Below are 23,567 nucleotides of genomic sequence, written 5' to 3'. Positions count from 1 at the left end.
CTTAATTCCTTACAGCTCCTGCATCTTCAGTGGGAGGCTGTTTTATGAGTGTATGACTTGTAAGAAAAAGGCATCTATCTTTCTTTCTGCCTCCTTTTGGCTTCCTCTTGGGTTCCCTCACCTTGGAACATACGCATTTGGTGCGCAAATCTGTGATAATAAATGATTATATTTCCCATGCAGCTCTACTTTCTTACAGTACCATATTACCAAATTTAAAGACATATGCTAAACCTTTAATTCAATCTTTCAAGGTAGGATGAAAATACTGCATATTTGTCTACAGAATGCAGCATATTGCTTAGCAATTACTACCCTATCAACCCCCTTCCTAGATCGGTTTCCTCCCCACCCCTCCCATTTCTCTGAGCTGCCTTCCCAGCGACCTAGATGGGGGTTCCCTCTGAGCAATGTCTATATCATGGGTGGGGAGAAACATCTCATTCATTGTCATTTGTCCCCTTTGCCGATACCCATTTATCAACTGGGAGCTATGGGTGAGTAGAGCCTTCCATGCATACTCCAATATACGCAGGTTCACCAGGATTTCCCCTTCTTGACACAATTATGCAATTTGCAAGTGATCGGCTGTTGCAGAGTATTTTCCTTACAAACGTTTCGGATCACAAGCTCATTTGAAATAAGGGCAAATATCAGAGGGATGAAAGGAGATTGATCTGTAGTTAAAGACATAAATGTTACTTATTTGATTCAGAAGAGATCTGATAGTACTTGGGCCATGACCTGTTCAGGTCACATATTGTTTTTGCAAACATTTTCAAGAAAATAATAAATGGTTTTCTGAGAAGGAAGGACATTTTCTAATTTGTAGACAAACTTTTTTGTTTACAATTCAGAGGCCTTGACCCTGCAAGTTAGGGATGCCAGTGAAGTTAAATGTGCCCTTTAGGTGCCAGGAATGGCAATAGGTACCTAGGGGAAATACACAAGCTGTATTCAATCTACAGGCAGTGATCCTCCCATAGACATTGGGAGGGACGACCCGACCTCTGAAACCAAATCCAAGGACGACCGGGGGAACATTACAATAGAGGAGTGTCATTTTGGAAGATATTTAGGTTTGCAACACATCTGGCTCCTAATGAAGGATGAAAGCAAACAATGTTTAAATCCATATTTTGAAGATAGTTAAGTAGCAAATGCATCCAATATATTTTGAAATATACTGAATCCATTAGATAAATAATATTTACCCAAAATAAAAGAATGCATAGTTCCCTGTGTTCCAGGTGAGATTTGGAAGTGGGATTATTTTACTCCCTACGTTTTAAAATTGGGAGTAAAATGATTTTTTAAACTGGTAAAAATAAAAAAAACATTTAAAAAAAAGCCTTGCTCCCAATTGGAGCATTTAATAAGAGAGTAAACAGGTTTTAAATGCAAAACAGAAAATGTTTTGTAATAAGTGTAGTCATGCACAAAATTAATGTATATCCGAGCCATAAATTAACTATTAGGAATTTCTTTCGTAGAGTGAAACAAATAACAGTTAGCAAGTTGCACAATACAGTGGGATACTGTTTCTACATCCGCTATTTTATGAATTTCAACTGAGTGCAACTCTTCCAATATCCAATTCTGATGGAGAATCAGAAGGATAGATCCACAAAACTGCTAGTTGACTCTTTGCTGTAGATTAGAGCCTAAGTGTTTTGGTACCAGTTCAAAAGTAATCAATGCGGGGATTGAAATACGGATTGGATGCACTGGAGAAAAAGTAGCTCCTGGGTATGAAGCCTCACGCAATAGGCAGGAGCTCTAGTGCCTCACATGCTGGAAAACTGCCATATGAAATGCAAACCATAACTTTTTGCCGAATATATATGGCCCATTATGCTACAAGGTCTTCTAGATTTGTTCCAGATGAAAGATCCACTCCCTACACTTTCTTCCTCTAGGAGATTTATATATCCACGCCATGTGGCATTCCTGCCTCATTGGGCAAACAAATGTGCTGCTGCTGGAAGAGATGCCACTTCTAAGTCACAGCGACGATGTATCGCAACAAGTCAGAGCAATCAAGGTGCTAAAGTAACTTTCAAGGAAGAGAAATTACGATCAAAGTTTGGCAACTGTTCAGCTATTGATCATTAGGATATTAAAATGTACTTGGCAATGCTACATACTCCCCCATTCCCTTCTACTAGAAATTAAGCAACCCGACTTCGGTATGGAAAAGGGGAAAGACTATGAAGATGGCGTAAAGTCAATGGACAATTTGGTATTCCAACCAATGTCGAAAGTGGACTGGTTGCAGAGACAACCTAGAACAGCTGTCAAAATAGAGTCAGTTTGAATCTTTGGCAGCGATTACGGATTCAAACAATAGATAACCAGAGAAAAAGACCAGTGGGTAAACCCTGCAGCTTTTATCTGCCAACAATACCTCTCATAAAAAGAACTGTGCATGCAAACCACTGCTGGGCGTGGAGACTTCCTGGAAGGAGTACAGTCACCAGGTCGAAGCATCAACCCTGAATCCCCCTCAAAGTATTGTGAGAGGCTGAATGCAATATTTAACTGTGGTCTGTGCTGCATCATTGTAAAGAGTCACGTTGTCCAACATGGAGCCAGCGCAGGATGCAATTTATTTCTGTACAGCTACTTTCTTCCTCTCTCGACAAAGGCTAAACTAAACCTGAAGGCTCTAGAAAAAGAGGACTTCAGAGCGGAGGTATAGTCTGGAGTGGACCTTTGATACACACACTTGTGCAAACACAGGTTGCTAAAATCTCTCAGCCTTTCCCAGGTTCAGACCAATTGCCTACATCATATTTAACTCTAAACGAGCTGAGACCCTGTGAACCACAAAGGCTGGTCCCATGTTCAGCATCAGATGATAAACAGGCCCAGGAAAGCCTGCAGCACCTTATTATGCTTGGCTTAGATAGTGGAAACCACCCCCTGATATACTAATCATAAGTGTCTTTCCTTTTGTAACAAGGTAACAAACTACCCAGCGTAAAGCTCGAAAGTGTTCCACTTATTCAGCAAAAAACGAAAAGAATCTCGATATGCAGCAATCATTAGTCCCAAGCAAGCCCCAGTTAATGGTTTGGTGTTTTTGTTTGCAATTATTCCAAGCATAGCTGCTCCACAGGGAGTGGCACAATGATGTACAAGGAACGTTTCTACACAATCCACAACTTACCTTGGGGAACCGCTCCTTGTACACATGGTTCATCATTACAATCTCATTATCAACCGTTCCCATGGTGCGCCCAGGGCTGCAAGAAGAAAAGCGGAAGGGCAAGTTTAGCATCTTCATTGGTGGCAGAGGAGCTCTGGGTTATGGAGAATATCTTTTTACAGCAATAGCGGGACCCATTAAATGCATTGTCCATGCATCCACACCACCATTGAATATCCCTCTATTGCACTTTCCCATGGGTCTTTGCACTTCCAACGGAACTTCCTTCTTATTGCACTTGTCCCCTTTCGTCTACCATGCACTTAACCGATATGGAATGTTGAATGGGATGTGAAGCAACTGAACCCTCCATTCCTCCACCTTGGGGTATCATGGAGCACTATGTTCACAGTTGACACCTTCTAAAAAACCAATGAGTAATTAGATCCCTCTGCCGCCGCTTTGGAGTCTATGTTGGACTGGTCCAAATTCTTCTGGGTGAAACAGAGGCATGCAGGTCCATGTAACATGGCAGAGGCGTGTATTGAGGATGATGGGGACCTTTTTCATTTAAATAGTGAATACCTCGTATCATTGGTCAGTTGCCCATTTTCACCCTGAAGTTCTCCTGCTACGTTAATAAGAAGAACCATGAGTAACGTAACATTTCAAAAAGATTGCCATCTATATGGTGCAACTTTAATAACATTGGCTACACATCATATTTGAGTAGTGAACTTCAAAAACTGAATCATCACTTGGAATGTGCTATTACTGCCATGGTAACAAGTTCAGGGTGGGAGAAGCAGAGGGGCAGCATCCAGACACAGAAGGTCTCCTGTTCCTGGTAAAGGACAGGTAATCATCTGCCAACCAAAGTTGGAGGAAAGAAAAACGGGAAATGAGTTGTCAGAAGGAAGGAAATCATCTTGGGGTTGTAGGGTACAGCCAAATTCTCTATATACACATCAGGCAGAAGAGACAAAATGCTCTTGCTGGAGCAAACCAGGGAGCATTGTCATCTCAGTTGGGAAAGGAAAACAAAAAAATGCCATGGAGTCATTTTGGAGCAGTGAAAAGAAATGGTCTGTATGGAATAACATGAAATCAGCAGTCTGGGGTGGGGTGCTAAGAACATGCGAGTTTCACCTAATGGAGGCGGGTATGGGGGTGTCCTCCATAAAAACATGTTCGTCTCAAGTGGAAAGGGTAATTTCGCCACATCGGCGTCTGGGGACCAATTCCATTGGTGATGGTGTGTGGTACAAATACCTTTAACATTAACACATCTTATCGGAGCAATCTGATATGTAGCATTGACCTAGAACCAGTGAAATGGGTGCCCGTCCCAACTACTTTTCTGGAAGAAATATTAATATGTAAAAAACCTGTGTTTGACCAACTACTTTTATAGGCCAAAACATATCATGAGTGGAAGTGTTACTTTGAGAAGCGAGGATATCGGGCAGTTACCTGAGGCTTCGGGACCTTGGACGCAGGCATGGAGATTTCCTCCCCTCCTCGTCCGTGATACTGTCTGTGCTCCGGAAGTGCTTGGAGAGGAAGTGAAGTTCGTCCGGTGTTGGCTGATACGGCAGCTGGTGCAATCGCTCCTGGGAGGAAGATGAAGACTGGAGAAGGAGAAAAGAGGTTCACACAATCTAAAACGTGACTGCTGACAATTAACATCGTGGCTGCAAGTCTGACTACGATGTAGATCAGCGGAGACCAAAACGCAGAGCCATGCACTGGCTGGTGGTGGGCTAGCAGAGTTGGCGGGGGCTAAGTTCAGCACCTGTGGAAGAAGACTTAGATGGGGGAAAAATCTAACCAAAACTGCACATGCTGGAATCGTTGCCACTAAGCCAGTGGGTGAATGGCCATCTGGTTTACATTTCACACCCTTCAGATCTGCAGTTATGGACATTGGCAAAAAAAGCTGGCGATTCTGACTATGTTTCAAGAGCAGAAGGGTATTTGATTCAGGGGGAAGGCCGGCTTTTAATGATGCAGGTATGCAGAGAGCAATTCTTCTGAAAAGACAGAAGGGCCTGGAATTGGACACATCACAAGCAATGCCCCAACACTAGACTTACCCTGCCTCTGCCAGTGACATTTCCCAAAACACAGCGTCTAGAAATGTCACCATTTCCCGATTGGCCAGGCTGCCTGCACCCCTCATGAGTAGTGGTGATTGTGTTAACAGTCGATAGGATTTTTGAATTCTAGTTTTTTTTAATTTAATTTGATTTTTTTTAACATGCATACGTTTGATACCCAGAGGGATGGCTACTTTTTCTCTAAAAGTAATTTCATTGTAAAAAGATTATGGAAAAGATTAGCAAGTCAGTCTATACTAAACATATAATTGCACACAGTACTGCCATCTCTTCCGGTGCAGGAAAGAAAGCTTGTAAATGAGAGGAGAGGCAGGGAGAGGCGAGGTGGGAGGATGCAAGAGGACGTAAGAAAGGAGGCAAGGCAAAGAAAGATGGGTGAGAGGAAAATAGAAAGGGATTAAGGAAGGAAAGTGGAGAGTAAAAACATGAAAGAAAGAGAAAGGAATACATGAAAATTATTAAAGGAAAAGGGCAGTTGCGGACCTTTCTCCTTTGCTCCATCCTTCCAAACTATCATTCTATTCCCCCATCTGCCCATTCTTACTTTCTTCCACTGTGCCTACTGATGCTTAGTTTCTATCCCATCCATCTATCTACCCACTTATCGAACCATACTCCCCATTTAGACTTGATCTTTTCAGTACATATTTCCATCATCCTCCCAATCCATTCCATCTATCATTCATGACATCTGCCCACCGACCCAGACTTCTACCCTCCCTTACTACCTAATCTTCCTACCTATGCATTCAATTTGTCTTTTCTTCCAATCAATCCCACTCTCTCTAGAAGTAGAAGAGATGGATTCAAATGGTGCTGCTCCTAGTGAAGGACGGTCTGCTGTTTGGCTAATCACTTTATCTCATACATAATTGCATTCTATGGTGAGATCACTTACTTTTAGTGTTCTAAAAAAATGTGGTATGCAGTCTGTCTGTGATCACTTCTCCATTTCTAAATAATGCTCAGTGCAAGCTGATATTTCTCCAACTAAAATCTCTTTAGGTTTGCAATGGACTATATGACTCTTTCATGAGTCACCATTAGTGTAGATACTGGGCAGCCATTTCAAGCATCAACAATGGAACTCCAGACAACTTTGCAACACTTCAGACTAGATCAAGGGGATTGCCACTATTGCTCTGGTTGAGGCGCCCATTGCAAGCTCAGACGGAGCCTGTACATAAACGCGACTCACCAGCAGTAGCGATTTAAAAGTGTATGCAGTTTAACGGACAAATTCAAAGTGCATAACCAACCAAACCCAAAAGGAAAAACCTAAATAAAACATAAATTAACAGCTTAAAAAGGGAAAACATTGCCTGAAAAGGTCCGCCAATAAATGACGCCTCCTCCCCCAACTAGAACTTGATGCAAGCTTTTCATATCCACCTCAGGTTACCATGTGTGCTGTGTTCCCAACAGGATCCAATTGGCATTTTCTCTGGGTATTTCCCAGAAGAGAGTCTGGAAGGGTGGTGCGAGGGGAAGGAGGTCTGACCAACACCTTGAGGCGCATGTTAGCATGCTACACATTCCCGAAATAAATCAAAGATTATGCTCAGAAAAGTAGTGCACCATGATCCTCGAGGCAGGGCTCCCTGTACAAGGTGGAAACTCCAGGTTGATGCATTCTGCAGGTGTGCGTGGAGTAATTCCACCCTCTTGCATAAGACCGTGAAAACCTCATGCCCTTAGGCAGGTCTCGTCCTACGAAACCTCTTCTTCGGAATAACAAGACGCTTGCAGGGCAACGCACAGCCCTCTTAATCATTTCCTCTGCGGAAAATAATCCCCTGGGTATTAGTGAGATCCTCAGCCATGTAAAATGAAGCCTGGCTAGCATTTGCCATAAAGAGCAGTAAGATCTCACGCTCAGCCACCGGAGCCTGGTTACTTGGTTAAATCTGGTACGGAGAGTAAGGCTGCTTACCGAGAGTGTGGAACTTGGCGTGTTGGTGCCATAGCCGGATGAGGGCAGTGAAGCCAGCGACCATCTTCGACCATCAGCCCTGCAATGGGGAAAACAAGTAGTTACAAAAGGGCAGTAGATAAAAGGGAATGTGATCAAAGTGAAATGGGATCAACAAATATCTTGTGCACCAAGTGCATTAATGAAACTGTCAAATCTGTTATAATTGGAAATCAAACATTTTGGGAAAATAAACATTCTTGCATGTAATGCTTATGCGATCAAATGCGTTGCGAATCCAATTCTGGACACGTGCACTCAAGCAGACACTTCAATAGTGCTTAGTTCAATCTTCTGACATAAAAAGGTCCAGACCCTCACGACTGCCGAATGGCAGCTGCCAGAGTGGAAAGGAAAGGATTACCAATTTCTGTTCTACCTGGTGCATGGATGACTGCAGTATTCCATTCTAACAATGATCGGTTGACCCTTCAGAGACACTTTCAGGAGAAAACATAGCAACATTTCGATATATATATTATACATAAAACGGGATGATGCTAGCTGCCTATAGTTAAGGAGAACCCCAGCTAGTTGCCTATAGTTAAGGATACTTAAAAAAATGGGAGTTAGCTTAGACCAACTCGTGACACTCAGCGACCCTAAAAAAATGTGTTGGATAGCAAGGACCGTATCGCACTTGCTGGAGAGATAGAGGTACAAGACCCCACCTCTAAATTGAAATAACATGGAAAACACTCTCCAGCATGTAAACGCGCCACACTTAGTGTTCAGTGATTCAAGAACTGTAGTTTATTATTGCCACATTCAGTTCTAGAATTGATTTACTACGTTGCCCTCTATTGTGACACGTGTTTCGGCAAATCAAAAATGCCTTTCTCAAACCAGGGCTGTGTTCTGTGACAACCGTATGTGTGTTGTGCGGTCTGTTGGTGTAGTAATAACCAGGTTAAATCCCGTTTTAACGCAGCTCCTCTGCCACGTCCGTTTTCCTATAGTTAAGGAAAAAACCATCATCCATAGGAAATGCAAACATTTTAGGTCTAAAATCTTTGGAGCCGTAAAATGGATTAACATGAAATTCTAAAACAAGTAAATGTTTGTGCAAATCAGTGTTATGGTATAAAAGTAATAAAAGGGTTAAATAAGGTTGCATTTTTCACTTTTTGCATTGTTTTCAGCACTGGGGATTTACATTTTTGCCCGCGTGCACAGACCAAACTGCAGGATGGATTTTTGCCAAAAAAGAAAGAAGTTGGGCACCAAGCGCTCAAAGGAAATACTTTGTGGCTTTGGCGTAAACCCATCCAGTATTTTATTTCTTTATTTGGCGAAGAGTGGGCTGCTAGTATACACCCAAAAGGTTAGTCATATCTCCCATGATACAGTGCTGGAGCCAAGACTTTTCCTTTCTGAATACCCGCATGCAGTTCGAGATTCAGTTATAGATTTGTTTTTGTAAACTTCCCTAAAATGATACAAGTGGTGTGAGCAGGATCGTTTTGAAGCTGGGGCGCATGTGGGCAGGATAGAGGATGATTTATGATGGTTTAGGGTAGGGGGAGAGTAGAATCACCCCAGCCACTCTCCTGAGTAGAAACAAAATAAAAGAGTAAATACTTTAGAAATATAAAATATTGATATTTGGCAGGCATAGTAAATGCTAGTTAGGGGAACAGGAGTATTTCAAGTTAATTTCGGAAGAAATGCCTGTTTTTATTTAAAAAATAATTACAGGGATTGAGTCCTAAATTAACCTAAAATGTTTGGAAGCGTTAAGGGGCTATTATTGTTTGGGGGTGTTGGATTTGCTTATTCGGTCCATGAAATGAAATTGTGCAACAGAAGAGCGAGTGGGGCTGATGCACGATTTGAATTGCCTTTATTTTGATTGGACAAGCTTTTCAGACGAATACCCGAGTTTCACTGGGGGAAAAAAAAGTCACCAGGTAGGCGACTTTCTTTTCCCAGACCTCTAAAATTCTTTCCCCAAATATTGTAGGATTGGTATAATAGATTACTACCGCCAATCCATTTTGGGAAAGAGTGATTCTCTGGAGGGTGCATTTTTAGAGAAAGGTCGCCACCTGGAGGCCATTTCCCTCGCGACATTACTGTAGACTGAGTAACCCAACCCGTTCTTAGGGGGCGGCACGATGATGGCCTCAGTTACAGTGTTAATTGTTAAAGGTATTTGTACCGCGCACCGTCACCAACGGAGTTGGTCCCAGGCGCTCTGGCGGATCTGCAAATGAGAAGGTGGGGTGGGTTAGTAGGCGAAGCAGGAGTAGGATAGTGAGATGAGTGGTGTTTTGTTGGCAGCTTCAACTCGGTATACACCAGGTGCTGAGCTTCGGTGCGAGTATTGGATCGGTGTCAGTCCTCGTGTGCTGTTGGTGTTGCTAATGTGTTGTTGCGGTGTTGTGAAGTGCGTGCGGGTTGTTGTGCGAGAGATGCTTGTGTGAGATTTTGAGTGAGATAAGTCTGCAGAAATTCTGAGTTTTTTGTTAGTCGGTTGTATGAAGGTTAACAGAAGTTCAGAAATCTGTCCGAGTGTGGCACTCGGCAAAACTCCCAAATTCATCGGGGTGGGCAAAGGGCTGCGCCTGGCAGGGTTTTGGTTTGTGTGGGGTGCTCCCTGTGCTGTTCTAACGTGCTTTGTAACTGTTATGATTGCTCCTCGCCGTTCTATTCTAGCCTGCTCTGTAGGTGTTCTAGTGCCGATGGATTGATTAATGTGGGCTGGGTGTCTATTCTCCTTCTTGGGTGCTGGGCTGGTGTGGCGGACTCCTCTCAAACTATCTAAATGCGTCTGCCGGTTTGGATATGGTATGTCCAGGGGGAGTGGGTGGGTCATTTAGGGCTTCGTCTGGGTATCTGATCAGTCTCTGGAGGCCTCCTTTTGTGGCTAGTTCCCATGATATCTTATGGTCTGTTGTGTGGTCGGTTCTTTGGTTTCAGTGTTTGTCCATTTGAGAGAGGCCGAGGTTGGTGTTATTTTCATTGTTTTTTTAATGGGGTGGGCATTTTAGTTCGTCGTCGTTGATGTTACGCTGTGAAGAGCCATGATTCGAGGAGTTTCCTCAATGCTAAGTGGTTTGTTGTGTTCCGTATATTCTTAGGTAGGTCATTCCAGGTTTTCGGTGCCTGGTGAGAGAAAGAGGATCCTTTGAGTTTTCTTCTGCTATAGAGTTTTGGTTCCAGGCAGATGTCGGTGCTTGATCTCAGTGTTCTTGTCGGTTGATGTAGGCGTAGTTTATCACTTAGGAATTCTGCGCCTTGTTTGTGTATTGCTCTGTGCGTGATGCACATGGACTTGAACTTTATTCGTTGTTTTAATGGTAGCCAGTGTAGTATTTTTAGCGTAGGTGTGATGTGTTCTCTTCTTGGTACCTTGAGGAGGAGTCTGGATGCTGCATTTTGTATGCGTTGTAGTTTTTTTAGAAGTCGTACGGGCATGCCCAGGTATAGGCTATTGGCGTAGTCTACTCTGGATATGATCAGAGCGATGATGGTAAGTGTTTTGTTGGTGAACGACAGAACGGTAGGATCCTTTTAGCTGCTCGCTGTAGGAAGAAACGAAACCTTTCTTGAGTAGAGAGTTTACTTGTAGCTCTAGAGTGAGGTTGTTATCCATCAGGACCCCAAGGTTTTTTTATAGTTCTGGTGTGGTGCCGAGCTCTCTTGGCCAGGTGAATGTAGCTGATGTCTCCTCCCTTTTATGAAACAATCATTATCTCTGTTTTGCCTGGGTTGATTTTGAGGTGGTTGAGGTTCATCCAGTTGAATATCTCTGAAGGCAATTCTCCAGTGTGGTGTTTTTTTCTCGGGTGTCTTGTATGTTGAAGATTATTTGAGTATCGTTGACATAGTTGTAGCATGTGAGCCCGTCTTTTTTTGATGAGTTTGATTAATAGGTACATGTAGATGTTGAACAGAAGCGGCGAGAAGGATGATCCTTGTGGTACTCCGCACGTGGAGTCTCTAGGTTTGGATTTAAAAAGTTTCATCCATACGGTTTTGGTTCTGTTTGTTAGGAAGGATTTGATCCATAGTAGGGCGGTGTCTGTTATCCCTAGTCCTTCTAATCTCTTTATGAGGATGTCGTGGTTGACAGTGTCGAAAGCTGCGGACAGATCAAGGAGAATCAGGGCGGTGCGGTTGTCCGAGTCTGCGTTCGTTTTTAGGTCGTCCCATATTGAGACGAGAGCTGATTCTGTTCCTCCCATTGGTCTGAAACCAACTTGAGCATGGTCTAGTAGGGAGTGCTCTTCTATGAATTCTTGGGTTATTTTGTAGACGTGCGTTTCTAGCAATTTGGCTATGTAGGGTATATTGGAGATGGGTCTGTAGTTGGATAAGTCCTCTACGTTTCCTGTTGTGTCCGAGTAGCGGCTTGATTTACGCCGATTTGAAGGCCTGTGGTACTTTACCTGTTGAGATTGAGAGGTTGAGCAGATTCCTGTAGTATTCCATGGGGGTTCCTTGTTTGAGGATTGTTTTGTATATGTCCGGGGGGCAAGAGTCTTCAGGAGAGCCTGATTTGTTGCTTTGGTTTACCAGTTTGACTAAAGCCTCAACTGATATTTCTGGGAAGCTTCGTAGCTTGTTTGGGTGTTCCTCATCGGTGTCGCTGGGGTTTGAGCTGTGATTGTTTGGTCTGTTCTGTATGGTGTGTTGGATGGAGGTTATTTTGTTTTTGAAGTAGTCTCCTAGGTCATTGCAAAGTTTCATCAGTGGAATTGGCGTGTTGTTGCAACCTGGTGGTTTTTTTTAAAATTTCATTTATGATTTTGAAGAGTTCATTTAGTGCGTTTGGTGCTCTTAAGATTCGGTTGTCGTAATGTTTCCCCTTCGCTTTTTGTATTTCCTTTTTATAAGAGCGGGTCTGTTGCAGGAATTTCAATTTGTTAGCAGTGGTGTCGTTGATCCTCCATTCAGATTCTAGTTTTCGATTTTTCCTTTTCATGGCGTTGAGTAGTGGGGTGAACCATTTTGCTGTTTTCTTACGTGATGGGGTGAAGGGCTTTTCTTTGACGATGTTGTATAGAGTTCGTGTGATCCAAGTGTGGAGCAAGGCAACTTTTTTGTCTAGGTCTGCTTCTTCCATGGTTGATGCTTGCGGTTTTCTGAGTTCTAGGAGCTCGGTTAGGTTGAAGTTTTTTATGGTTCTCCAGTTTTTCATCATGATCAGTGGTTTTTCTTGTTGCTTTTTTGTTGGTGCGGCCATTGTGATTATGAATGGAATGATGAGGTGGTCGCTCCAGCGTATTTGAATTGGGGGTGCCGTGGTGATGAGATCCTTGTTGGCAAAGATTGCGTCAAGTGTGTGCCCTACTGAGTGTGTTGCTCCTTTGACTAGTTGTTGTAGGTTCATGGCTGCTAGTTGGGCGGTTCAGGATTTTTGTGTGGTTGTGGTTTCTTCGTCGAACCAGATGTTGAAGTCTCTGAGGATGATCAGATGATTGTGCTTGATGGCTAGGATGGCGATGGATTCTGTGAATGCGTCTATGATGGTCGCATCGTAGGTTGGTGGTCTGTATATCAGTATGAATTTCAGGTTAGTTTTGGGGTTTACTGATAGCCGTAGTATTAAGGATTCAAATTTATCGATGTTTAGTGGATCTTCCAATTTGATGGCCAGTTGTTCCTTGTGGATGATCGCTATACCCCCCCCCCCCTCCCTTTGGGTTTCCTGTTTGCTTGGTTGCATTTGAAGTCTTCAGGCAGGCAGTTGTTGAGGGCATAGCTTCCAATACCTGCTGAATTTCGGGGCTTTTGTAGCATTGAACAGTACTTCAAGTATTTTGATTGAACTCCAACGAGGATCAGAACAATAGAAAATATGCACCTCTGCTGGTAGGTGTGTGACCTTGCAGCCGCTTTCTAGAGCTTTGTTGGTGTAAATGGCAAAAGGAGAATAGCTCATGAATGCAACAATTGACAAAAGCCTAATATATCACACCGGCGACTTTTGACCCCAAACCTTTAAAAGTGAGGGCAACCCAAAGGTAATACTTCTGAATCACAATGGTAGTTCACAAATAAAGATGAAGAAACCTTTGAAGAATGCAGCCAATCTTGATTGGGGCTTCTTTTTCCTCAACTAACACAAGAAAGTAAATAAAATTCCAAAAGGATGACCAGTTAAGTCTTCGCCTGTAAAAATAAGGCTGTGGAAGGCTGCCCCCACCCGAGCAATGCTGGTCATTATGATTAATTCAAAATCTTCCAATGATCACTTATTGGCTTTAGTTTGTCTACGAGAGAGGGTCAGCCCAGACAAAGATGAAGCAGGTCTGATGTTGCCTGTGTTCCCGTAGAGAAGGGAGGTGGCCGACCACCCAGGCGTGTGTGCTGCCAGTGGTAGCATGACTAAGACAGATTTGCATATGGCTGGTCCCCTTCTTGTATGGCACAGACAGGCTATAAGGCTGCCCAAAGCAATCCCAGCGCGTATGACTATGATCTAGCTGGAGTTATCTACAAGGACAAAAGGGAGGATACAGGAATAGATCACTGCTATTGTACAACCAGGGAATAATACAAAGGACAAAGAAAAAATGCAGCCATTCTTTATACATCCACAATATTCATTCTTCAAAAACATGACAAAAGGATCCACATGCTCAGAATTACAAAACAATTAAGAAAAGACTGGTCATCGTGGACATCACTACATATACATCACACACATCAAACGCCCCCTGAAGAACATAACTGCATTGGGAATCTTTCAAATGAGCAACCTAACTCAAGCTGAACATTCAGTGCTATCCTGTCCCATAAAATACATGGACAATATAGAACTATGCAGTGACCGAAAGAGTGATTTATAAGAGTAGGAATCACGCGTCATATCTGACCTGGAAAAAGAACACTAGCACCAATAAGAGCCAATAGAGCACTATCAAATAATCGCAATGATCCTCAGCACCAGCTGTGAACGAAAGCCACCCAAGTCCTAAACTGGCGAAAATGCACGCAAGCATCTCTTCATCTGAACTCTTAGAACCTCCACCACATGGACTACGGTCACCGAGGGCTTTCCAACCACAAAGCACATTGAGGCCGTACAAATGGGGAAAGCGCGCTATATAAATAACAAAATACAATACAAAATCTTGAGCATCAAGTAGAACATTTCAGAGCACAACATCAGTCATTGACGATGAACACAGGAAAGAGACGCATGACCGATCTCCACTTTAAAGGAGAAGTACAAGGTCTTGGACAATGGAAATCACAAATAAATATCAAACTTCACAAAACAAAAGTTTTTTTTTTTAAATGACGGTGTAGCAATAGTCCCTAGCACACAAGTGACGATAACCACACTACCTATACAACAAAAACACGAAAGAACTGCAGCGATTTAAGTACTAACTGCACCTTATGGACTGGCTTCCAAGAGATCAATACTTGGCAACATTTATACGGTTCCCTAAATACATAAATGAACATGCCTGGCAAACACCTTCACGCCAGGGAGTGGCACCCTGACTGAAAACCTTTCTGGCAGTTCAGAACATATTGTAAAAAACTACTAAGCACTTCAACAACAGCTGGTATGCCATACGTGTAATGGCACTCTAGGAAACACGAGGGACTGAGCTGGAATTGCAGGGACTCAACCATGCTGAGGTACAGGCTTGCCACATGCGAAATGAGATGCCACCTGAACGTCATACAGGCCAGTGGGTCAGCTCAGAGTAACCACCAATGCCCAGCATATGGCCGGAGCAACAGATTGCAGGGAATATTTAAAACAGCAAGATACACCGATACAGTAATCCAATGTGTACAATGTATACGACCCAGTATGTCTTCCCCCCATGGCAATGGCTTCCACCTTTAGAAAACGAACAGCTTCAGGAGATGGCACCGTAGAATGGCATCCTTTCCATGGCACAACTGGAAAACGCAAACCTCAACATAGCATTTAAGCATTTCTAATTACCTCTGTTAACTTGCTGTGTACTACTGATGTGGAGTAGACTTACAGTTTTGCAACTTTAACTCAATCTAGCAATCAATTTCAAGCTCACACACTTCTTCAAAAGAAGTTCTCAGACACTAGCAACAGCATCGAGGATACAAAAATACACAAAGCAATACACTGCAAACACAGACCACCCAGCTACCTGCAGAGAAAAGATGGTCACACCAAATACAACATACTCCACACTCTATTAGCTGAACATATGAAAGCCACTGCCAACACACATGGTGTAAAGCATGCAACATGTAAGAGCCGCAGGCACAATCAACATATCACAAAGCTACCAAAACTTTAGAAGCGGGGATTCTGTCACCATAACATCCACCAATGTACAGTGTGGTGGAATGGCCAGCATACACCACCCAAAGCTAGCAAAGCTCCAGAAGCAGATGTTCCGTCGCCATAAAATACATTTCTGGATGTTATGGTAGATGTTTCCCCTCACCTCTAACCTGCCTCTGTACCTCACTTACTCCACACCTCCACTTCACCCACCATGGTCATATCCAGAGCACAGCTAGCCGTACTGCCTAACTGCACTTATGTCCAATGTTGGTGTTGGGAAAGTTCCCTCTTTTTAGCAACTTTCCTTGATTTCCATGGACCCCCCCCCCCCCCAACTTGTTTGCTTTTGAATGCTTTCTGACTTTTTACAGTGAAGTGAAGCCTTCAGCTTCACTCCACGGCACTTTTGCCCATTGTTATGGGGAACTGACCAGTCCTTAAGGCAGTCACTTTCGGAAACAAGGTTTCCCATTTTCTTGATACGGGTTATCTTTTGGCTAACTTCATCATTGCACAATGGGGTTTCTTTTGTATGATCGTGGACTACACTCAAAGGGGCGTTTGTGTTACTTTTGGATGCGCCATGAGAGGGTGAACTACTACAGAGAGGTGGTCAGTGAGCGGCAACTCCACAGCAAGGCTTCAACCTGTACTGTAGAGAAATGGGGCGGCAAAGGGGTTTCTAGGAAAGTGTATAGAATATGAATGTTACAATAAACTGAACTCTTTCCTATGGAAGCCCTATCTGGCTTATCGCTCAGTCGCAGGAGAGGGCTTTCACAGGGAAGTGTTCAGCTCCCAAAGGAAGGGGATTTCAGTTTACGAGTAGCCTTCACACTTTACTTTTAATATTAAGTGGCTTACATCAGTGCTATAGATAAAGCTACTATTGTAGATAAGTGGCGTGAAAGTTAGGGTTACATTTGCAATGTGATGACATTTTTATTAAAGAATTTATTTTTCAAATACTTGCTCAGAATGTATCAAGATCAGAGGTATTTTAACCGGGGCTGATCCACCTCTTCCAAGGGCTTGCACGAGTGTGCGGCTTCTTGGCGGTGCTTGGTGTGCTATAAAAGACGCTTAACAGGACATGCCAAATCCCTTTAGAGCCTTGCACAGGAGAAACGGTCCAGCGGGGAGAATAGGTGGTGGAACCATAAACTGCACACAAGCCGTTTCTATTCAACTGAAAAAAAAATAAGCTGATCTACCAGTTGCAAAGTTTCATAAATGCCAAAAGGGGTAGTGGCTTTATGACAATACTTGCACTTAATATTAAACGCCACAAAACGGTGGCATTTCCTCACAGTGATCGGCAACACCGACATTTGGTTGATAACTTTAGCTCATGCACGAAGCAGGTTGCCAACCCTTTCACCCAAAACGTTCAAAGACGAAGTCTCAGCTACTCAAAGCAGCAGTCTTTTGTGGCCAGATGATCCATCTGCTTTGTACATCATGGTAGCCTAATGGCCTTTTCCTGCAGGCTGGGAGACACTCGAGCAGTCGATGTTTGCGAAAGAAAGCGGTTTCTTGAATGTGAAAAGCTTCTCAGGAAAGAGGCAATTTCTCATTTCCCAGGGAGCACATTCGATCAAGACGCCAGGTCTATAGAGATCTCAACAGGATGTGAGCAACGAGGGACAGAGAGACACGAAGCACGTTGTTGGAGCACTCTTATAAACAAAGACCCGAGAAAAACATTTTAAGCAGCATGACATGTTGATTAGTTAAACAATGCTTTTCTTAAAGCATTTTTTCGGGTTATCCGAAGGCAGACGGTGCCTTGGCTTCCTAATGGAAAAAGCGAAAAGACATGTGTTTTAATGACTTCCCCCTTGGAAGAGGAGAAACAGCCGAACCTTGGCAAGAGCATTAATTGTTTTAGCTTGTTTTGCTCAAAACCTTCTTCCTGTACGACTCCAGCATCCACAAATCATTTTGTAGGACCCGGAATCCCCAAGCATGCATCCCGCCACAAGAGTGTTCAAAGAAAGCCCCCTTTTAAAAAAGGATTTTTTTTCTACCAAGTTGAAATTTAACATAACGCAGTTTAAGTGCATTAAATGTGCATTAAATATTTTAACTAATTACCCAAAGTATTTTCCACATTTGCAGAAAACGCACCTCAGGTTGCAATCCTGTGAATTTTTGTAAACACTGATCGTTAATGATTTATCCAAAAATTCCGAAGACAATTTCAGTGAGAAACCTTGAAAAACACTTCTTGAGATACCCACTCCCAGCTTTGGCAGCACTGCAACTATCTTCAGGTTATTTATTTTGTCATTTGTAGAGCGCACTCAACCCGTAAACCCGTAGGCATGAAGGTGCTGTATAGCCTTAGCCGTTAAAGAACAGAAATTCCATACTGATGATCATTAATTCAAGTAGGCCATCAAATGCAGAGGAGGGTCCAGCAATCCCAATGAAAGCTTAAGGTCAGCCAGACAGGTCCAGGAACAGTGAAAGACACAGGCATTGGCCTAGTGGATAGCACATAAGAGACCACATGATCTACTCTAGGGGAGAGACAGGAATCTTGAATTGCGTACAATTTTGTGGTGTAAGAGAAAGACTTACATATTTCGGTTAGGACTATCTGGAAAGTGCAGAGGTGCGAGTTTTAAACTGCTATACTCCTGACAAGCAGTTTATAAGACATCTCTCATAAATACGTGAAAAAACGTAGATCTACGTTCAAGATAATCTAGATGTATGAAATTCTGCAAACTGTATATGGGATCAGGAAACGCTCACACACAGAAAACACTATTCTTTTATTTAGCCTTCACCCGAGCGGTGAGAAACAAACAGACTTTGGGGAACTAGACAGACTACGGAAAACAATCTTTGGGTGCGCAGTGTTTCTCTAAGATCAATCCAAACACCTCTTTACCTCCCTCTGTTTTGGCTAGTTGCAGGATATTAGGTTAGTGTCGCGGGCGGGGGATTCAGGGGGGTATTTGGGGACGGGGGTGAAGGCAAACGGAAAGAGGAAATAAAAGGTCCTCAAGTTCGCTCCATCAAAGCTCTGGCTTTTAGTCCTAGTCATTCACAGAGTCTGGGTGAAGTAGGCCTGTCTATCTTCCAGCTTTATGAGATACACCTCCCAAAAGGCATCAGTATGGTGGCAAGGCTTCTTCCCGATCCCCCCAGTCCAGCAGAGTGCTTGCTCTTGCCCAGTAGGTGCCACTTTTTCCTGGCCACAGCCAGTCTCTCACCAGTGCCCCTACGTAGGCAAGTAGGAGGCAGTTCATGACTCCAGGCAACAAGGAGGGGACAAAGGACTTCAGCTATGGTGGGCAAACTCAGACTGGAGGACGCAAGCTGCAGCAGAGTCATGAAGAAGATGCCTCAAGATAATGCTGCACAGCACATGGCACTCCAGGTACGGCATGATGGGGTCCCCTCCCAAGACCTGCATATCTTCTGGATTAGAGTAGATCTGCGGGTCGAACGAGAGACCGGTGCTGGCCATAAAACATGCAGGACAAAAACCCAGCTGTCCCCACAGGGTCAAGGGAGGGATGCACCTGTGGTAGGTTTTCCCTGGTGGAAGAAATGGTAAAGGTTTCCCCTTATGGGAGTTGGATCGGCCAATGTCGGTTTCAGCAGCATTCCCATCGCCCTTCAGCATCCTCCTGGTGCTTCGGGAAAGAGCTCCGATGGACTAAAAAATGGCTCCCAATTGCCCTCAGTTTACAAAATCCTGTGTTGGGGTATAAACACCTGCATTGACATCAGAGTGCCTGGGAAACACTAAAAAAAAAAAATTGAGAAAAATGTGTGGTGCCCCCTGCACAAGTAAGTGGAAATGGGGACAGTGTCCCCCAGTACTCGTCCAAGAAATGAGTTTCAGCGGCAAGTAAGGTGCAAAGAGCACCACACTTGCCAAAAAAGGGTCAGGAAAAAACCACAAGAGCCAGAAAAAAATGTTGGGGATCTCAAAGAATGAGGCTAAAAAGCATCTGGAAAAAAAAATTATATATTAATTATATAATACATTACTCACCGTAATCGTATTTCTGCTGCTTGTATCTGCTTAGATTCACATGCTGTGCATAGGCCGACATCTAGTGGAAGCTGCGGAGTATTACAGTTTGTTTTTCGAAACTCGAAAATGGGCGTCGACACAGGGCGTGCCAGTAATACCATCCCTAGTGTGACGTCCACTGTACCCATGATCCCTCACGCGTCTAGGACCCTCAGATTGTATTTTTTCTGACATGAGGTAGAATGAGGAGTAGCGCGAGTACAGATAATCCAAACAGATAGATAGAAAGATAAGACTACAAGCATCCATGCGCCTTCTCTCAGAGGGGAGGAAGGGTGGGCCGCATGTGAATCTAAGCAGATACAAGCATCAGAAATACGATTACGGCGAGTGGCTAGAGTTGTAATAATGGTCCTAACGCTCTTTTACTTGTGCGCAGGTGTCATGTTGAGACAGACGAACAATGCATTTTGGTTTCTAATTCTAACACGATTGGTCTTTGGATTCATGCATGTTCACGAATGCGCTAAACCAGCTTTAAAATTAGCACTAAGCATTGTCAAAACAGTCATTTCGCATTAACTGCATTCCAAAAATTATCAGGTTTAATGATTTGCTCTAATGATTTATAAATCATTTCTTATACAGCCAAAATTGCACTAAATAATGCAAGAATATTGCTATGCTTGTAAAAAGTATTCCAGATTTATGTATATGTATACTTATGCTGCCTTTTTTATCTTTGTGTTTATTTTTTTCCTGTTTTTTCCCTTTGTTTTCTCGTCCCGTTTGCCTCTTCCCCATGACTTTCTGGCAACAAGATCTGTCAACTAAATGTAACAAAAACATTGAATGCGCCAAGTTAATATTGTTATTACGCCCTGAAGACGGCCTAGTCAGGTTGAAATACGTGTTGGCGTGACATAGCTCTTTATATGACCATACAGGACATATTAGACAACTGTATAACTTGCTTTACTATTTGAGAAACTTTGTTTTTTTGAAATACCAGTAATATCAACAATTGCTTACAAGTGGACGGAGATAGACAAATGTATTACTCTCATACAAGGTTATTTCGATTTTGCACTCTAATAGAGGAATCTTTTCCGTATAAACCTATTCATTGTCTCTTATTATTTTTCCAACAAGTAATATACTTTGGTTGAATTTCGTGCTTGTATGAGCGCAGTCTGTGAGGCTAGCACCCCTTATGACGCATCTTTTAGGATGTCCATACATCTCTGTGGTAACTTGAGATGTCGAAACTCTATGACCTCAGGAGCCATGCTGCCAGGTTCAGTGAGTTGGGTTGAGGATGCACCTTGTGACCTTGGTGCTGGTACAGTAGGTTGTACCATCCCGGGAGTTTGATGGGTTCGCACACCGCTAGTCTGCATAAGTGTGGGAACCACGGTTGTCTCGCCCACATGGGAGCAACTAGGACGAGCGTCATCGATTCTCTGTTCATCTTGTTGACCACCTTCCTGATGATGGGTGTTGGTGGAAAAGCGTACGCAAACATCCCTGACCAGTTCATCCACAGGGCGTTCCCCTGGGAGTCTGGTTGGAGGGACCTGGTTGCAAATCCTGGACACTGTCTGTTTTCGCTTGTGGCGAATAGGTCTATAGTGGGGAAACCCCACTGAGAGAAGATATCTTGTATGATTTCCCTGTGTAGACACCATTCGTGTTCCTCTGGAAGGGGATCTCTGCTCAAAGCATCCGCCAGAGAATTGAGATCCCCTGAAACATGTTGAGATGACAGGAAGATGTTCCGTCCGAGTGCCCATATTCAAATTTTCTGGCCAAGTTTGGACAGATTTGGCGACCGAGTCCCTCCTTGCTTGTTCAGGTACAACATGGCTGTAGTGCTATCCGTTCGGATCTGCACTGACAGAATCAAGGTAGGGTTCCAACGCTTGAAGCGCTCTGAATACTGCCAGAAGCTCTAGCAGGTTGATATGATTCTTGGCCACTGAGTGAGACCAGAGACCCTGAGCTGTGTGGTGGAGATGGTGAGCTCCCCACCCGGTCAGGCATGCATCAGTTGCGACTACCGCCTGTATCCCGGGATCGTAAAAGGGTTTCCCCTTGGACAGATTTTCTCTTGTCCACCAGTGAAGGCTTTGTACAAGTGTTTTGGCGAAACGCCCACTAGATCGTCCCACTGTCCACTTGCCTAAGACCACTGTTTCGCCAACCATTCCTGCATGGGACGCAGGCGCGCTTGTGGGACCAGGTAAATACATGAAGCCATCATGCCCAGCAAACGCATTGCTTTGCGTACCGTTATCTGGCGACCGGCCTGATATTGCGGAATTTGCAGCAGTATATTCCGAATTCTTTCCTCTGATGGAAAGGTCAACCCCTCTTGCGTGTCTAGGATAGCTCCTAGGAACTGTTTGGAGGTGCTTGGCACCAGACTTGACTTTTTCTCGTTTACTGAGAAACCTAATTCGAAGAGAAGGTCTATCGTTCTTTGAATGTTTGTTCTGCAAATTACTGGGGTCTCCCCCGTGATGAGCCTCCCTGCGTAGGTGTGCAGCCGCCACCGCCAGTACCTTGGTGAATACCCTTGGAGCCGAAGCTATCCCGAAGGGCAGTACCTTGAACTGGTAGTGGTTTCGGGGACGCTCTAACTGTTCTATACAGTATCCTGCGGACACTGTGGACAGCACCCATCTGTCTGATGTGAAGTTGGAAATGCGTCCCCCTACTGGGGATGCGTGAGAAGGCACCCTGAACGGAGCGTCACTGTTTCGGTGGAGGCGTGCTGCAACCTCTACTGGGGCTGCCTCTACCTTTATCACATCCTCTCTTATTACCCCTGCCATAACCCTGGGTAGAGTGCTGGTGGTTGTTGTTCCATGGTGTACCCTGCCCCTGGGAATAGTTTGATCCTCCCTGGGAATTCTGTCCGCGTGGGCGACGAAAATTGCCATTCCCTCTTTGGTTTGGGGGTTTAGTGGTTAGTTGGCCTAGGGATTTGAGTATCTCATACTCGTCCTTGGCATTTTTCAGCGCGTCCTCGACCGCCTTTCCAAACAATAGATCTGGCTCCACAGGTTTATCTATCAATGATGCTTGGGTTTCGGGTTTGAACCCAGACTGCCTTAACCAAGCATGTCTTTTGATAACAGTACTTCCTGCTATCAATCTGCCGGCGTTATCCGCGGCATCAAAGGTTGCTTTTAAAATGCAACCGGACACAGCTCTACCCGCGCCAATTGGCTCTTTAAGGGTTCTAGGGCGGAATCTATGAGTGCTGCGACTTCTTCCCACTGGTGGCAGTTGTAACTCGCCAGCAGGGTGGTGGAGTTGGCAATCCTTGCCAGGTGGGCGGAAGTGGAGGCTACCTTCCTGCCCAAGCCATAAATCTTCTTGCTCTCCTTGTCTGGAGGAGCTTCAGATGATGACAAGGGTGTTCCCGCCCTCTTTCGGGTGTTTGTAACTACCAGGGAGTCCGGCTTCAGATGCCCCTTTATGTACAGTGGGTCTGATTAGGCTGCCCTGAAAAGCTTCTCAATCCTGGGGTTAACTGCCCTGGTGAGGTTGGGATTTACAAGGGAATGGTCTATTCTCCTTTGTATTGACTTAAGGATACGGATGGCCTGGGCAACAGGTCTCCTTTCTCCCACTAACTCCTCGGCAAAGTTCCTCTCTTCTTGAGCACCTTCGGTGTCAATGTGGAAGTGTTCTGCCGCTCTGGACAGAACTTCATTCAAGAGAGGCTGGTTGTCGACGGGGGAGTCGGTAACCAGGGGTTCTTTGTCTACCGGGGAATCTACTCAGTATTGTAAAGGTTTTTGACCCATGTTGAATTATTAGACTGGGTAGATGTGGGGATGAGCTGTCGCTGCCCATCATTCTATCCCAGAACAAAACTAAATCAGTAGATTGGGTAGATGTGGGGATTGAGCTGTCGCCGCCCATCATTCTATCGCAGAACCAGGAGAACCGCACAGTTTTGAGCACACCAAAATGGTCGCCTAACCTGCCACCCACCAGTGCAAGCGTGATAGACCGGAAGCGCCAGGGGTGAAAGGTGGTGCCAAAGGAAAAATAGCAGTGCC

General features: G+C 44.1%; 1 protein-coding gene across 6 annotated transcripts in view; it reads right to left on the bottom strand.

The window, feature by feature from the left end:
• Positions 1-23,567, bottom strand: part of MAST3 (microtubule associated serine/threonine kinase 3) — a 1,229,968-nt gene that overhangs the window by 217,994 nt on the left and 988,407 nt on the right. For all 6 annotated transcript variants that reach the window (XM_069649250.1, XM_069649247.1, XM_069649248.1 and 3 more), the window contains 3 exons: positions 7,205-7,283; positions 4,625-4,782; positions 3,173-3,248 (listed from right to left, as the gene is read on the bottom strand). In XM_069649250.1, the coding sequence (XP_069505351.1) occupies positions 3,173-3,248; positions 4,625-4,782; positions 7,205-7,283 (313 nt within the window). The remainder of the gene's footprint in view (positions 1-3,172; positions 3,249-4,624; positions 4,783-7,204; positions 7,284-23,567) is intronic.

Source organism: Ambystoma mexicanum, chromosome 1p (assembly GCF_040938575.1).
Source record: "Ambystoma mexicanum isolate Mex_15411 chromosome 1p, UKY_AmexF1_1, whole genome shotgun sequence".
Classification (NCBI taxonomy): domain Eukaryota; kingdom Metazoa; phylum Chordata; class Amphibia; order Caudata; family Ambystomatidae; genus Ambystoma; species Ambystoma mexicanum.
This window is presented reverse-complemented; position numbering and strand designations above follow the sequence as displayed.